The sequence below is a fragment of the Rhinoderma darwinii genome, chromosome 1 (assembly GCF_050947455.1).
Source record: "Rhinoderma darwinii isolate aRhiDar2 chromosome 1, aRhiDar2.hap1, whole genome shotgun sequence".
NCBI lineage: Eukaryota > Metazoa > Chordata > Amphibia > Anura > Rhinodermatidae > Rhinoderma > Rhinoderma darwinii.
The window spans coordinates 534,266,744-534,284,124 of record NC_134687.1 but is presented as its reverse complement, the minus strand read 5'-3'; the positions used below and the strand labels follow the sequence as shown (position 1 = coordinate 534,284,124).

The following is a 17,381-nucleotide window of genomic DNA, read 5'->3' as shown; positions in this document are numbered from 1 at the left end:
AGACTGAGCATAGGCTTGCAGAGTGCCTAATCCCTTTCAGATGCTAGCATGGAAGTGGCAATCGTGTTTCAGGATATGGATGACAGATCCAGATCTTACCAAGAATATCTACACCTGAAAGTAGCACCCGCAGTCTGCAGACTGTATTGCGAGAAAATGGCTAGAAAATGAGCTTAGTGAAGAGCAGTGCCAAACATTTATGTTATTATTAACAATGAAAAACTCTAGTTTTTATTGAATTCACCCAGTGCCCTCCCTTATACTTAGCGGTGCAGCAACAGAGAACGGTAGACTAACCTGTGTATAGCTTTGCAGGCCTGTCTCTGTACAGCAACATTCCTCCCTTGTAAAGCATATATGGCAGAAGTAATAAGGCATCTCTCATAGACATTATGATCAATTTTAATATGCTTGAGAAGCTCATTTAAAGCGGCTGTTGACAGAGTAACATCACGCTTAGCCAGACCCAAAGCACACAGAGCGTGCAGGCTTTCAATGCTGGGTTCCTTTAGTACAGAGCTGTAAACACAAAGCAATCAGACAACATATAATAGAAAAACAAATATTAAAGTATACTAGACAATACGATTACTGAGCACAAATAAAATAATCACACAAGAGAAAGCCTATAAGGGCTCATGCACACATTCGTGACCTTTTATACGGCCGCAAAACACGGATACTCAAAACACAGACCACACAAGGATGGCTTCCATGTGCGGTCCATTTTTTTAACGGACCATTGAATAGAATGGGGAGACTGATCCGCAAAAACGGACAGAATAGGACCTGTTCTATAATTTGCGGAACGGACACACAATAAAATGGAATTGTGCACGGCCCCATAAAAATGAATGTGTCAGTGTGCTATCCGTTAAAAAAAAACGATGGCACACTGAAGAATTTCACTGAAGTGTACATGAGCACTGATAACACTGGGGCTGAGGGACGCCCGAAATTACAAAAGGGATATACTGTAGGATACAACAGATTCTTAAAGGCTATGTACACCTTTGAAAAAAAATTTTTTTTAAATAAAAAAATGTATGGGTATGGACACAGGGTGCGTCGTTGACAAGGTTTTGATGCGTTTGAAAACCGCATGCGGTATATTACATGCGTTATTTGTCTCTGTAATGCTGCAGTTCTGTTGAATTTTTTAAAGGAAATAATTGATGGACATAGTTTTCGCCCGTGTTGAAGTATATTAGGCGCTTCCTGTTTATAGTTCATTACAATGCATTGCAGAACTGTTAGCAAAAACGCAAGCAGTTTTGCAACAACATTGGCAGCGCGGTCATTAACTGCATGCGGTCGGACATGAAGATTCGGTCAACCGCACAAAAAACACATTGTAATATAATAGCAGCAGTCTGTCAATAACACAAATATCACCATTGACTTCTATTGAAAAATTACTTGCTGCGGTTTAAAAACGCAACATAGTCGCAATGTGTGGCCGCACCCGATCAGTGTCATTGGTGCAACTGTGTAATTACATTTTATTAAAAATTATTTTTACTTTTTCATATACAGCTGCTTTGAATTATGTATACAGAGCAGCTGTATCTTGCGCTGAAACCTGTATCCGTCAGGTTAGAGGGACTGACGGGTTCAGTGACAGTGGGTCGGATCGAGCTGTTATCGATCACATCTAAGTTCACAACCAATCTTAACCTAAGTTGCACCAATGACACTGATACACATTTAAAAAAATAAATAAATATATAAGTGTATATATATACATATATATATATATATATATATATATATATATATATATATATATATATATATATATATATATATATATATATATACTAGCTTTTATACCCGGCGTTGCTCGGGAGGTTGACTTACGGTATGGATAGAGTAAAAGCTCACTATTTAAATACCTCTCAGTATGAATTTAATTGCTAGAGTGTAAATAATGTTATTGGAAGAATAAGGCCTCATTCACACGACAGGGTCCGAGTGTCGGCCGGTTTGCATCCGATTTGCATCCGTTCCGATTCCGTTCCGAGTTGCCGTTTTTTCCGGCCGATTTGGACCCGATTTGCATCCGTTTTTTTCCCTGTCCGTTTTAAAATCGGATGAATTTCATTTAAATTTGTTGCCACACACAGCCCTTTGTAGATAATGCCACAGCCCCCCTGGTAGGTGATGCCACACAGCCCCCTGTAGGTAATGCCACCCAGCCCCCTGTAGGTAATGCCACCCAGCCCCCTGTAGGTAATGCCACCCAGCCCCCTGTAGGTGATGCCACCCTGCCCCCTGTAGGCGATGCCACACAGCCCCCTGTAGGCGATGCCACACAGCCCCCTGTAGGCGATGCCACCCTGCCCCCTGTAGGTGATTCCACCCAGCCCCCTGTAGGTGATCCCACACAGCCCCTTGTAGGTTGCACCCATCCCCCCCCCCTTCCAGGAGAAGTCACTGACTTCAATGTCCATATATGGACAGTGTAGTCACTGACTTCTCCTGAAGAGGAATTCCCTGCCACAGGTCGGGGATTCCGCTTCAGAAGTGAGTGACGTCACTGTGTCCATATATGGACAGTGTAGTCACTCACTTCTCCTGTAGCAGCATCCCCGGCCATAGAGTCGGGGATTCCGCTGCAGAAGTGCGTGACTTCGCTGTGTCCATAAATGGACAGTGTAGTCATGCACTTCTCCTGTAGCGGCATTCCCGGCCATAGAGTTGGGGATTCCGCTGCAGAAGTGCGTGACTTCGCTGTCCATATATGGACAGTGTAGTCACGCACTTCTCCTGTAGCGGCATCCCCGGCCATAGAGTCGGGGATTCCGCTGCAGAAGTGAGTGACTTCGCTGTGTCCATATCTGGACAGTGTAGTCACGCACTTCTCCTGTAGTGGAATCCCCAATCCCCGGCCGGGGATTGGGGATTCCGACTCCTACAGCGAGCAATAAAAGACCCTCCTCCTCCTCCTCACATGCACTCTGCACTGTGAGGAGGAGGAGAGAGAGTGCGCGAGCGACGGTAGACCCGGCCATCACTCGGGACACATTCCGGTGACTTCTATGGGAGCCGGGCGGCCGGGCACCCGGCCGAAAATAGAGCATGTCCAATTTTTGACGGCCGGTTTTCCCGGCCGTCAAAAAATCGGTCGTGTGAATAGCCCCATTAGGGGTCTATTATTCCTAATGCAGCCGGATGCCGGCCGATTTATGAACGGCCGGCACCCGGCCGGGAATCCCTGTCGTGTGAATCCCGCCTAAAAGAAATTAAATGAAGCAATATATTCATTACAGATTTAGGCCTCATGCACACGAACGTAAAAACGCCCGTAATTACGGGCCCATAGACTTCTATTGGCCACGGGTACCTTCCCGTTTGCTTACGGGAAGGTGCCAGTGCCGTTGAAAAATATAGAACATGTCCTATTTCAGGCCGTAATTACAGCGCGGGCAGGCCCATAGAAGGCTTCATGCCAACTTCAGTCTTTTTCTTCAGGGTGCTAGCCGTTCTTCAGACGGCTAGCACCCTGACCCATTCATTTCAATGGGGACATGCACACTTTTTTTGACGATCCCGTTGCTCCGTTCCGACAAAAGTAGAGCATGTCCTACTTTGTTCCGAGATTCCGTGACTGTGAGGCCCATGCAAATCAATGGGGCTGTCAAAATAAAAATGAAGGCACATGGAAGGCATCCGTGTGCTGTTCTTGTGTGACGGAGCCGTTGCCTAGCAACGGCCGGGCGGGCAGAGGTACACATACAGACAGATACTGCACTGCACTAATCGGCAGCCCCTTCTCTCTGTCAGCACTGATAGAGAGAAGAGGTTGCTGATCAGTGCTGGAACGCAGCGATATTATCATACGTACCCCGGCCATTGTCTTGGTGACGCGTCCCTCTTCTGACATCCAGTCCGATCTCCCTGGATGACGCGGCAGTCCATTTGACCGCTGTAGCCTGTGATTGGCTGCAGCGGTCACATGGTCTGAAACGTCATCTCAGGAGGCCGGACTTGAGGAAGAAGCATGTTGCGTTTTTTTTTAAATGAACCATTAATGTATATTGTGAGTGCCACGCATTCTATTCCCGGTCTAGCGGTAGTCTCTGTCCAGGGTGCTGAAAGAGTTAAGGGGCTGCACTAATCGGCAGTAACTATTTCAGCACCCTGGACATTGAGTACCGCTGGACAGGGAATAGCATGTGCGGCGCTCACAATATCGTGTACATAGTGTGAACGGGTTTCTGTTTCCTCTCGGAAAGTGTACACGGAGTACACACGGGAAGCACGCGGTTCCAATCACGGACACACAGATGCGTGAAAAACGGCCGTGAAAACGGTGATGGAAGTGTGCATGAGGCCTAAGTCTATGGGGCTCCCGTAAGTACGGGTGGCTACGCGTGTGCACCCGTAATTACGGGAGCGTTGCTAGGCGACGTCAGGGGATAGCCACTGTCCAGAGTGATGAAAGAGTTAACTGATCGGCAGTAACTCTTTCAGCACCCGGGACAGTGACTACCGCTGGAGTTAAAAGTATTAAAGGTTAACTCACCCAGAACTCCTGCTTCTTCCTCCGGTCCGGCCTCCCGGGTTGACGTTTCATCCCATGTGACCGCTGCAGCCAAGCACAGGCTGCAGCGGTCACATGGACTGCTTTTAAACCAATGAAAAATCGGGCTTCAAAAAAACTTTCTAAAATATATATTAGATATATATATATATATATATATATATATATATATATATATATTTTCAAAGGTGTACATAGCTTTTAATTCAATATCATTTGCTGTTATAAGTTATTTTGCTAGTGTATGCTAGTAACAAATATAATAGAACAAGTTTACACAGCACCTAAATGTCTCTAAGTGTGGGTTTAGTCATGGCAGAGTTTTTCTGCGACAGATTTTACTGCAAATCCACAGCAAAATCCACTAGTAACACAGGCAGACTTTACAGCATATTTTCCGTAATTTTACCCTTTGCACCGCACATAGTGAAATTCAGGGTGAAAATATGGATTATTCCACATAATAAAGGGCATGCTGCCAATTTCCAAATCCACAGCATGACAATTATTATGTGGTTACTGAAGAGCAGTGCTCCATTGTGTTTGTCGCTGTTGAACACTTGGCAAGTACACAATGCAGCACTGCTCTCTCTTCTGCTGTTCGGTGTCCCCAAGCATATAATGAAGCGTCGCTCTCTCCTGGTGATAAGCGCCAAAAGGACTGAGTTCAGTAACCGCTCTGTAAAAGAAAATAATGCAAAATTTGGCAGCTCTCTCTTTCCTATGTGTACTCCCTACAAGAAGGCGTTTAGTAGCCGTGGTCTCTCCTATGTACACCCCCTAGCTGGTGTTTAGTAGCCGTGGCATCTCCTATGTGCACTCCCTAAAGTTGGCATTCAGTAGTCGCTCTCTTTCCTGTGTGCAGCGCACCCAAGCTGGTATTCAGTAGCCATGGTCCCTTCTATGTGCACCCTCCAAGCTGGTGTTCAGTAGTTGCTCTCTCTCCGGAGATCAGCACCCCCAAGTTGGTATACAGTAGTTGCGGTTTCTCCTATGTGCACTTAACCCAGGGACGTAGCTAGGGGTGGGCAGGCGGGGCCCGCCAGCGCCACCCCCTACTGCACTATAATTGTACCTGCGTGTATAGGATGCAGGTACAATTAGAAGCAATGAATGGCCGAATATGTTCCGTGCCCGGCCATTCAGCGCCTTTCTACGAGTGAAGCGGCGCGATACTTTGATCGACAGGGAAAGTCATTCTGCCCTGCCATCAACGCCTTTCATAGGCGCTTTGTTCAACCCCAGGACACCTGTGCAGAAGAGAACAGGTCTCCATTGCTGCCTGATGGCGTGGGAACGGGATTAAGGTGAGTTTGAAAAGTTTGCTATTTTATTGTAATAAAAAAGGGTGTGGCTTATCTACGGGGGGGGGGGGGTATATGCTGGGGTGGGCTATATGTGGAGAACTATATACAGGTGTGGGCTATATCTACAGGGGGCTATATATAGGGGTGGGCTATCTGTGGAGCACTATATACAGGGGTGGGCTATCTGTGGAGCGCTCTATGGGGGGAACTATCTACAGGGTGCTCTATGGGGGGAACTATCTACAGGGTGCTCTATGGCAGGCACTATCTACAGGGGGCACGGTGTGTGTGTGTGTGTGACAGTGTATGGTGCTATTATAATTAGAGGTGCAGTGTATGGCGCTATTATATTTAGCGGCATAGTGTGTGTGGTATAATGAGAACTTTATCTTTGTTTATAGGTGTAGAAATGTTGGAAAAGTGAGAAGCTGAAGACATCTGAGCGGCAAACTGCAGAAATGGGCTGTGACCGGGAGAAGTCATCATAGAGGTCTGGACCGGATGGAGAAAAAGAACAACTAGAATCTGAGACGTCATCGGTGAGTCACTTAATGCAAATGTTTATTCTGCCTCTAATCAGTAATGTAGTCACTGTATGATCTGCAGAGAGATGATGGGTGGTATGATTATGATATGATTTTATTTTTGTGAAACAGCATCTCCCAGCATATCCTTACCATTGTTCAGGCCATGCTAGGAGCTGGAAACAAATTAGTGCAAACCTATACGGCAGGGGTTGCACTAAATTGAGCTGTATTTTGCTGGTGTTGTATATATGTAATAAGCTTGGTTCTGTTGCTGTATATATGTAATGAGCTTGGTTCTGGTGTTGTGTACAGAACTATATTGCTTGTAAAATGTACAAATGTTTTTATGCTCGAGTTCCATAAAAATAAATGTGGAAAAGAAATGACACCTCATTGATTGGTAGAGAAAACAAACATGGCGAGGGGGAAGGAGATGTCGGGAAAGAGGTGGGGGTGGGGGCGCCAAACTGAATCTTTGCCCCGGGTGCTGGAGAACCTAGCTACGCCTCTGCTTATCCCCAACTGGTGTTCAGTAGATGTGGTCCCTCCTGCGTGCACCCCCCAAGCAGGTGTTTAGTAGTTGCTCTCTCTCCTGTGTGCAGCACCCCTAAGCTGGTATTCAATAGCCACGGTCTCTCCAGTGTTGTAGTTCTCCCTAGCTGATGTTCAGTAGCCGCAGTCACTCCGATGTGCACCCCCCCCATCTGGTGTTCTGTAGCCTCGTATGCACCACGGATGAATCATCCTTGCAAAGAAAGTCAGGGACAAGGGTCACATTGAAATGTAAGTTTAATTAAGTGATTAATTGGTTAACGTCACATGCATGATAAGTTTGTTTTATATGACTTTTTATCGGCACGCCAAAACAAATAGGAAATAGATACACACTATATTTCTGCTTGCATTTGTGTTAATTTTCTAAACGCTATAACATGGCAGGTTTTGGTTGATTTGTTGTCATTTAGAATAGATTTTCGGCAGAAGGTTTACGATCTCCAGCTGCTGACTGACACAAACAACTTTCATTTGAAACAAACACTTTAGGTATGAGACAACTTACCATTTAAACAAGAGTGTTTTGGAGGATTCAATGTCCCCTTGGCTATACTCAATTATTGCCATGGCAGTGAGGATGTGTGCTTTTTCCTGCTCCGTCTTGGCAACAGATAAGGCTTTCTTGTACACTAGTAATACATAAGAAATCACACATGTAAAGTTTGCCTTCTGTCCACTTACAGATATAATTTATAGACAACTGTATGAAGGGAACTAATGACAGGCAGAGACGAGGAAGAGATGTACAAAGAATAAAATCTTACAAGCAGCTGTTTTGGAAGTCTGATTTAAAACACAGGAAATTGTAAAGTCCTTCAATTCCTCTGATATTTATTATTCTCTAATAAATTTTCTTTTTATCTAGATGAATAACACTAAACACCATAATAAAATGACTTTTTTTTCAAAGCAACACATTTATTAACCAGGCTGTAAAATCCATTATGTTACCTTGACATAAGTGCAAACATCTACACCCTATTTGTATGGTCACAAAATACCTTTCGGTGTATATTTTATATTTCTCCAATAGTCTGTATCACATTACTGTTGGCCAAACATTATTGTATGGAAAACTGGACACTAGCAGCACCTCCTACTATCTCTGACCTTTCCTCCCAAATGTTGCACTTGATAGGGATAGACAGATTAGACACCTTTTAGGAGAAGGCAGAAAAAACAGGGCATCCCTTTATTTTTATTTACCTCTCCCACCAACAAAAAGATCTGGTCTCAATGGTATAACACAGAGTCATTGAACGGTACACTGGGCACAACTCTGAAATGCCCAGTGTATTGTTCAATAACTGTTTCATACCATTGAGACCAGATCTTTTGTTGGCGGGAGAGATGTAGACAAATAAAAATAAAGGGATGTCACAGTTTTCTGGCGTAGAAATGTTGCAAACTTCATTCCAAAAAATTTTGCCACTTTTACAAAAAAAAAACGGTGGAGCTTAGTGGAAGGGGGCAGGGTCATTTCATGGCTCAAGACATTTACTATAATTTACGCCAGAAACTGGTGCAAATTAGAGCAGAAGTCTCCTATTTCTCCAGGCTAGCGTAGATTTCATTTCAGTGGAGAACAGACAGTCAAAGATACAACAAATTTATTAAGAGGCGTACTGAATTTGGCGCACCTCTCTCCAGCTTGATTCTTACTAAGACTGCCTCAGTCCTAATAAATCTCCCCCCTATAAATAAAAATGTACAAATGAAATTGCTCCGACTGCTATTCTGCCTTTTGTTTTTGAAGTAGATGCGTATTTATGTATTTCCCCCTATATGGCTGCTTCTAGGATTGCACGGATTCTATTTTCTGTGGAAATATTAATGCAGATACTTAAAAAAACAAATGCGAAAAGGAGAGGCAGCCCTCTGATATAATGAATAAGAAGATGTGTTTTTAAATCACCCATGAAGTAGCGTTTTGGCCCACGCAAATGTTTTTTTTTTTTTTTGTTAAAGCAGAGAGATAGGTAGTCTGAAATCCACCTCCTGTCTCATCATTGGTTCAAGGTACTTTTTCTCCCCCTCCCCACTACAGCTCTGTCTCTTGATTGGCTGCTGTGTATAAATGCAAGCTCATCACACACTCACCAGGAAGTCAGTGTATTGAGAGTGAATTTCCAACACAGACAAATAAGACTTATGTAAGAAGGATCCTACAAAGTCATTTTAATTATTTATTTCCAAATCAATGACTATAAAATCCAATGAATACAAGGACATGACATTTAACAAAGATAACTAGATATCAAGTATTTTTAATAATAGTCACCAGACCAGAGGCAGAAAACGGAGAAAATATAACTGGATTTCAGGGATTTTTTTTCCAGTGAACGGTGTTTTTCAAGTAACACAAATTCATCGCGTGAAGCGCATTTGCTGCGGATCTGGATGGGAAATCTGCAGCAAAATACAGTAGCAGCAAAGTGGATTGGATTTCAACAAATATTAAATTTCAGGGCAGAAATTGACATGTGGTGTGGCTTTAAAAAACCTGCAGCATGTCACTTTCTGCTGCGGAAAGTACAGATTTGTTGCGGATTTTCCCTGGTAAAATACAATGGGAAAGAAAAGGATCTACAAATAAATCCATATATGAGAATTCTTCTGCGAATTAACTGCAGATCTGCAGCAAAATATTTACCTCCCTGGTGCTCCCATGGCAACGCTTCCCTGACCCAAACCGGTCTCTGTACACTTGGCCCCCAACCATAACATGTTGTGTCGAAACGTGACTGTTGCATCCAATCACAGCCTGCAGAAGTCACATCCTCCCTGGAGACCAGAAGTACAGATACTGCTGGGGGACCAGGGAAGCGTTGCCATGGGAACGCCAGGACAGGTGAGTATACAGTTTATTGTTTTTTATTTTAGACACCGCAGGGAAATCCGCTTGCAAATTTGGTTTCGGATGTGCCGCTGCAGATTTCCCTGTGACAATCAGCCAATTTGCGAAGGAAATCTTTACGCAGCAAATATACTTTGTTTGCATGTACCCCAAGGCAGAAAATAAAGAGGTGCAAACATGAATAAATCCTGCCTCTATTTGAACCCAATTAAATTATGGGGAATAGTAATATATTTATATTTTGGGTGTATTATTCATATTTTAAATGAAACGCTTCTATTTGTACTCAATAAAAATATTACCAAAAGTGCAATAATCTCACTAACAGCATAATATTAATCAATGCCTCTCAATAGTCATTACATTTATAATTATTATCATTACACTTTAATAAACAATTGTGCAAGATGGAAAATACTTGATCTTCTTTTCATCGTATGTTACTGCTCTACAGTAAAGGTGGATCACTACATATCAGCAAATGCTGTATTTCTTCTATGGATTGTAGCTACAGCAAACCACGCTGGCAACCATATAAAGTCACTGGTCACTTATGCTTCTCTTATAGCAACACCGTTCTAGAGAAATGTGACACCACCAACCTAGGCTACTGTGCGGAGGTCATTCCGCAGGTTTTACAGGTGCTGTTTTCATATTTTGATGTGGAAATCAGTGCGGATTTTATGCTGCGGATATTGTGCATTTTTTTAAAGGAAACTTATCAGATACAATTCTGAGACAGAAACGTAAGATAAATCCGCAGGTTAATGTACAGGTGGAAAAATTCTGCAATGTGTAGTTGAGATTACTTGAAATTTAATTTACTTTGCTTGTACTACATTACGCAACCGGGTTGCCGCTGGAAAATCCGCATGTAAAATGCGAGTGGATGTGGCCCTATTGTGCAAATTTTGATTCCAAGCATAGCAGATAAATCACTAAACCTGCTTTGGTGCATGGAAATCATGCAAAAGTACATAGAAAGCAATCAAATATACAAAGTTTGAACATTTACCTTTCATACTGTCTTGTAAAAAGCCCTTCTTGAAGTATGTAAGAGCCAGCCCAGTGAGGTCATCAAACTCTGTCATAGGTGTAGATGTATAGGCTTTGATGGCGTCATCATACTGACCTACAGTGCTGAGGAATAGGAGGGTCACTTTCATGTTATGATTCAAGTTTACTTCAAAAGGCAAATATCACTTTTTACTGTATCATTTTGTCTTGATCTTTGACTGATGGGTATTAGTACTGCTTAACCCCCTTAGTACCAGCCTATTTTTGGTTTTTATTTGCCACTGTTGCATTCCAAGTGCCATAACGTTTAAATTTTTCTGTTGATGTAACATTTTTTAAGGGTTTGATTTTTGCAGGACGAGTCATATTTTTTAATAGAATCATGTTGTAGTACATATAGACTGTAGATTTTGTTTTACGTTAACGTACGCCAACGCATTGGATCTGAACATATTCCAAAAGGACAGTATTTTGGAATATTTCTTGCTCATTATTGTCTATGCAATGCTGTGAGATGTACATGGCAAGAATACACCACAATGTGTAAACATAGCATAGCCATGTAACTATATTTTCTACACCCAAAAAAAAAGTGGATATGCTTAAGCGATTAAGAAATAAATGGCATGAATATTATTTACCAAAGTGACCGTGCATAATGACGAAGTGCAAGATTATGATGATCTTTGTCTTCTGTATCTTGTAGTGTCGACAAGGCTCTTGGAAAATAAAATGCAGAAATATGAAAACATAACATCTCCAAAGTACAGCAGACTTTACATCCCAGAAGTTCAGATAAGACTAGAAACACAGGCAGTCGGCATCTTCTAACAATTACTACTGCATATACTGAATAAAATATATAATGCTCCATTTTGATTTCTCATCAAAGTTAAAAGTTTAAGCAAAGATTCCCCTTTACACATTTTCTAACATGTTTCAATATTAGAATGAAATGAGATGGGACTGTGACAGACATCCATAGGAACACCCGTCAACAGGCTTGGAGATCCAAAAAGTGTAATTATCGATGACATTTTCTGACATGTCTCAAAGAGGTTCCACAAAACATGTAGAGACGAACCATCAGATTAATCACTAGTAGTTCACGCAGAAAGCAATACCTGGAAAATAACAGATCATTCTTGGAAGTCAGGGTTTGTTGAATATCATCCAGGGAAACGAACAGAGACCACATTTTTAGGAAGGTTTTGCAAATACTGAAGCTATGTATAGTGACTCGGGGAAATAACGTGATGCTATGAGAATATGCCAGATTATTAGAGAAGCCAGGATGAACTTTATGGCCGTGGTGGTCGAATAGTAGAATGAGATCTAGTGGTAGACCTTAAATCTGGGACCAGTAGATCTGGATGTTAGGCCACCAGGCAGTATTCCTGTTGGCCTTAACACAAAAGTAGGAAATTTCCCCCTCACGGGTTGCGGTTTTTGTGCACCTGTCACCGATCGTTTTTAGTGAAAGGATAAAAGGATCATTGGTGAATCACAAACTGTAAGTGTGAGTCTCAACCAACCCTATTAGTTTCCATTAAGTTCATTTGTGAGCTCTCTGTGAAACAAGTGCAATAAGTAAGGCTCTATTTACACTGCGTTGGTATATCCGATGGAAGGTTACGACGTACGCCACAGAGGAATACAAAGGCATTCGTTGCCCACAGGGTCCTGTTGCAAAAATAAAAAACATATACCGCATGCTATACTTTTTTTAGTGGATGCCTCTGTATGGAATAATGTAGTCGACTATGTTACGCCATACAGTAAAAAAACAGAAAGGTATAACAAAGAACACCTCCACGATTGATATCAAAAGGACACTCTTGGTCAACGGGGCCCTTTGTGTACATTTGGTGTTTGTGCAAATGCTTAAAGAGGCTCTGTCACCAGATTTTGCAACCCCTATCTGCTATTGCAGCAGATCGGCGCTGCAATGTAGATTACAGTAACGTTTTTATTTTTAAAAAACGAGCATTTTTGGCCAAGTTATGACCATTTTTGTAGTTATGCAAATGAGGCTTGCAAAAGTCCAAGTGGGTGTGTTTAAAAGTAAAAGTCCAAGTGGGCGTGTATTATGTGCGTACATCGGGGCGTTTTTAATACTTTTACTAGCTGGGCGCTCTGAAGAGAAGTATCATCCACTTCTCTTCAGAACGCCCAGCTTCTGGCAGTGCAGATCTGTGACGTCACTCACAGGTCCTGCATCGTGTCAGACGAGCGAGGACACATCGGCACCAGAGGCTTCAGTTGATTCTGCAGCAGCATCGGCGTTAGCAGGTAAGTCGATGTAGCTACTTACCTGCAAACGCTGATGCTGCTGCAGAATCAACTATAGCCTCTGGTGCCGGTGTCCTCGCTCGTCTGACACGATGCAGGACCTGTGAGTGACGACACAGCGTGATCTCTCGAGAACACGGCTGTGTCTGCACTGCCAGAAGCTGGGCGTTCTGAAGAGAAGTGGATGATACTTCTCATCATAGCGCCCAGCTAGTAAAAGTAGTAAAAACGCCCCGATGTACGCACATAATACACGCCCACTTGGACTTTTACTTTTAAACACACCCACTTGGACTTTTGCAAGCCTCATTTGCATAACTACAAAAATGGTCATAACTTGGCCAAAAATGCTCGTTTTTTAAAAATAAAAACGTTACTGTAATCTACATTGCAGCGCCGATCTGCTGCAATAGCAGATAGGGGTTGCAAAATCTGGTGACAGAGCCTCTTTAAAGTACACTGGAAACAGTGTGAACAGACCCTCAATGTGGCTGCTATCACTATTAGGGTATGTTCACACGGCGGGGGTCCGTAACGGCTGAAATTACGGGGATGTTTCAGCCTGAAAACATCCCCGTAATTTCAGCCGTACCGGCATGTGCAGGCGCTTGAACGCCGCGTCAATTACGGCCGTAATTAGCGCTGCTATTCATTGGAGTCAATGAATAGCGGCTCCAATTACGGCCAAAGAAGTGACAGGTCACTTCTTCTACGCGGGCGTCTATTTACGCGCCGTCTTTTGACAGCGGCGCGTAAATATACGCCTCGTGTGAACAGACGAACGTCTGCCCATTGCTTTCAATGGGCAGATGTTTGTCAGCGCTATTGAGGCGCTATTTTCGGGCGTAATTCGGGGCAAAAACGCCCGATTTACGTCCGTAAATAGGCCGTGTGAACATACCCTTATGGGGACACTGGGACAAGTGAAAAAAGGGCATGCAACATGCAGCTGTACCTTTATGACCTAGTAGATCAACTAACTCAGGTTCGACAAAAAATAGTTCCCATACTAACCAAATATTCGGCCACTCCTGCTCTTTTGAATAGATTTTTAGCGGACTACAAAGCATATGTAAATTCTCCCTGTTTTTTCCAAGCAGATAGTAAGATTGGGCTGGATTAATTCATGTAATTTTAAACAAAGCAACTTAAACACCTGAAATCCGGCCTATTATTTATCGGCCTCATAGATTCTACAGTTTATTAATATATTTTATGATAATTATTGATATTACATATGCATTACCTTTCATAGGCGCCCTTGGCTTGTATCTTTAATTGTAGATGTTCATTTAAATATCCCAGCATCCCAAATGCAGTTGAATCACTTTGTATTCGTTCTATTGAAAGGACAGGAACAATATATTAAGTCCTGAAAAACTTTTGTAGACTTTCCTGGTATTATATTCGATTAGTTACCCGTGTATTTGTTTAAAGCTAGATGAGCGGCAGTAATGGCATTCATCTGAACGATGTTATAGCGGTAAAGCTCCGTCTTCCTATTGCTTTTATCCAGGAGGGTCGAACAGACCCAGTGAGCATATCCCTTTGCTCCCTCAGTCTATTAAGGAACAAACAAAAACAATACAATAAATAGTTTAAAAAAACCAAAATGCCTTTTCAGAAGTACAATAATACACATAGCTGTGCTATTTATTGCTCCAATGCAACTAAAAGAAATAAAATGAAGATACTGTGCAAAGCGCATTCATTAAAAATATTGTACTATAATGTGTACACCGCTCATACGCAAGCCACTTGGGCACATACAGTTTTATGTAACCATATGTCCAAATGGTTACAAACTACAAAGAAAAACAGCGGCTTTAGCCCATACCGGGTAACTGGGGATGCCACTTAGTGCCGCCTATTTAGCAATCAGTAAAGCAGAGGTGGTAATATACTATTCTGTCTTCTCAGTAGGGAGCCCGGCTAAAACTGCGCTTACCAGCGTGACATTCAGAGATGCTGGTAGGTCCACAAGTGGTTAAGAGGAATGCCGGGTCGACTTTCCATAAGCTGTTGTATTATTTGACTAAGCATCAAGACAATGATGCAAAATGAAAAAAAAAATAGCTATACGAAACAAAACTAAATGGGCTGCATACTGTGATATAAAGAAAGCTTACATAATAGAGAACATCTAGTGTTAATATTTGCTTATATGAACTATGCTAAGAGCTCAGGGATTGTAGGGAGGGGAGGCAGAGCTTTCTTTTTACATGCCCCTCATCTATAGAGGAGGCTCTATGAAAGAATAAAGTTCGGGGCTCTCCATAGTCAACTATGGACGTACCCAATATATCCTCTACATATGGTCTACCTATTACAGTCTGTGGTATGTAAAACAATAATACCTCCCTGCACACGCAGTTCTCATCCTAAACGTGTAAATATCTATCATACTTTATTGCTTCACAAACTATATAAGCCACTCAGGGGCGTAACAAGGAAAGACAGGGCCCCATAGCAAACTTTTGACTGGGGCCCCCCTCCCCTGGGTGCCACACAACCCCCCCTTGTAGATAGTGTCTCGCTGTAGATTCCGCCACACAGCGCCCCCCTGTAGATAGCACCATACACAGCCCCCTGTATATAGCACCATAAAGCCCCCCTGTATATAGAACCATATAGCCCCCCTGTATATAGAACCATATAGCCCCCGTGTAGAAAGCGGTATACACAGCCCCCTGTATATAGCGCCATACAGCCCCCTCCCTGTATAAAACGACATACAGCCGCCCCGTAGATAGCGCCATACAGCCCCCTCCCTGTATATAGCGCCATACGGCCCCCTCTCTGTATATAGCGCCATACGGCCCCATCCCTGTATATAGCGCCATACGTCCCCCTCCCTGTATAGAGCGCCATACAGCCCCCTCCCTGTATATAGTGCCATACAGCCCCCTCCCTGTATATAGTGCCATACAGCCCCCTCCCTTTATATAGCGCCATACAGCCCCCTCCGTGTATATAGCGCCATACAGCCCCCTCCCTGTATATAGTGACATACAGCCCCCTACCTGTATATAGCGACATACAGCCCCCTCCCTGTATATATCTCCATACAGCCCCCTCCCTGTATATAGCGCCATACAGCTCCCCTGTATATAGCGCCATACAGCCCCCCTGTATATAGCAACATACAGCACCCCAGTATATAGCAACATACAGCCCCCCTGTATATAGCAACATACAGCCCCCTGTATATAGCAACATACAGCCCCCTGTATATAGCAACATACAGCACCCTGTATATAGCAACATACAGCACCCTGTATATAGCAACATACAGCCCCCTGTATATAGCAACATACAGCCCCCCTGTATATAGCAACATACAGCCCCCCTGTATATAGCACCATACAGCCCACTGTAGATAACGCCATGCAGCCCCCCCTGTAGATAACCCCACTTCCCCCCCAAAAAAAACAAAAGGGCCTGTAGCCTATGGTTTGTCCCACAAAACACACATATCCCCTATCCAGAGGATAGGGAATACATGTGTGATCGTTGGGACCGATAAGGAAAACGGGGGACTTTCGGAAGTTCTCCATGAGAAACTTCAGACTACCGGGGTCTGCGTCCAGCAGCTCAATAAAAATTAGCGCACAAGCGCGTCCGGTGCTCCATTAATTTCTACAGAGCTGCCGACACAGACACCGGAAGTCAAAAGGTTTCTCATGGAGAACTTCGGGGGACTTTCGGTCCCCCGTTCTCCTTATCGCTGGGGGTTCCAGCGATCACACATGTATCCGCTATCCTGTGGATAGGGGATACATGTGTTCTGTAGGAACAACCCCTTTAATGGCAGAGCGGGGAGATACCTCCCTGCTCTGCCGTAGTGTTCAATGGCGTCGCGCAGTAATAGCCATAGGGGGGGGGGGGGGGGGGGCGTGCTGGCGGGCGGCACGGGCCTTCATGCCACGGGCCCCGTAGCAGCCGCTTAGGCTGCTACAGCGGTAGTTACCAGACCTGAAGACAGCGCTGCATCGGTGAGTATGTAGGGCATTCATGTCAGCTTGTGTGGCATCATATACATAAGGGCTGTCTGGCATCATATACATGAGGGCTGGTGGCATCTACAGGGGGGCTGTGTGGCATCATATACATCGGGGCTGTGTGGCATCATATACATCGGGGCTGTGTCGCATCATATACATCGTGGCTGTGTGGCATCATATACATCCGGGCTGTGTGGCATCATATACAGGGGGGCTGTGTGGCATCTACAGTGAAGCTGTGTGGCATCATATACAGGGGTCTGTGTGGCATCATAT

General features: G+C 43.6%; 1 protein-coding gene across 3 annotated transcripts in view; it reads right to left on the bottom strand.

Annotated features, from left to right (window-relative positions):
• SKIC3 (SKI3 subunit of superkiller complex) overlaps positions 1 to 17,381 on the bottom strand; it is a 194,232-nt gene that overhangs the window by 76,014 nt on the left and 100,837 nt on the right. For all 3 annotated transcript variants that reach the window (XM_075837136.1, XM_075837145.1, XM_075837140.1), the window contains 6 exons: positions 14,521 to 14,662; positions 14,348 to 14,441; positions 11,451 to 11,528; positions 10,808 to 10,932; positions 7,441 to 7,564; positions 298 to 519 (listed from right to left, as the gene is read on the bottom strand). In XM_075837136.1, coding sequence (XP_075693251.1) covers positions 298 to 519; positions 7,441 to 7,564; positions 10,808 to 10,932; positions 11,451 to 11,528; positions 14,348 to 14,441; positions 14,521 to 14,662 — 785 coding nt within the window. The remainder of the gene's footprint in view (positions 1 to 297; positions 520 to 7,440; positions 7,565 to 10,807; positions 10,933 to 11,450; positions 11,529 to 14,347; positions 14,442 to 14,520; positions 14,663 to 17,381) is intronic.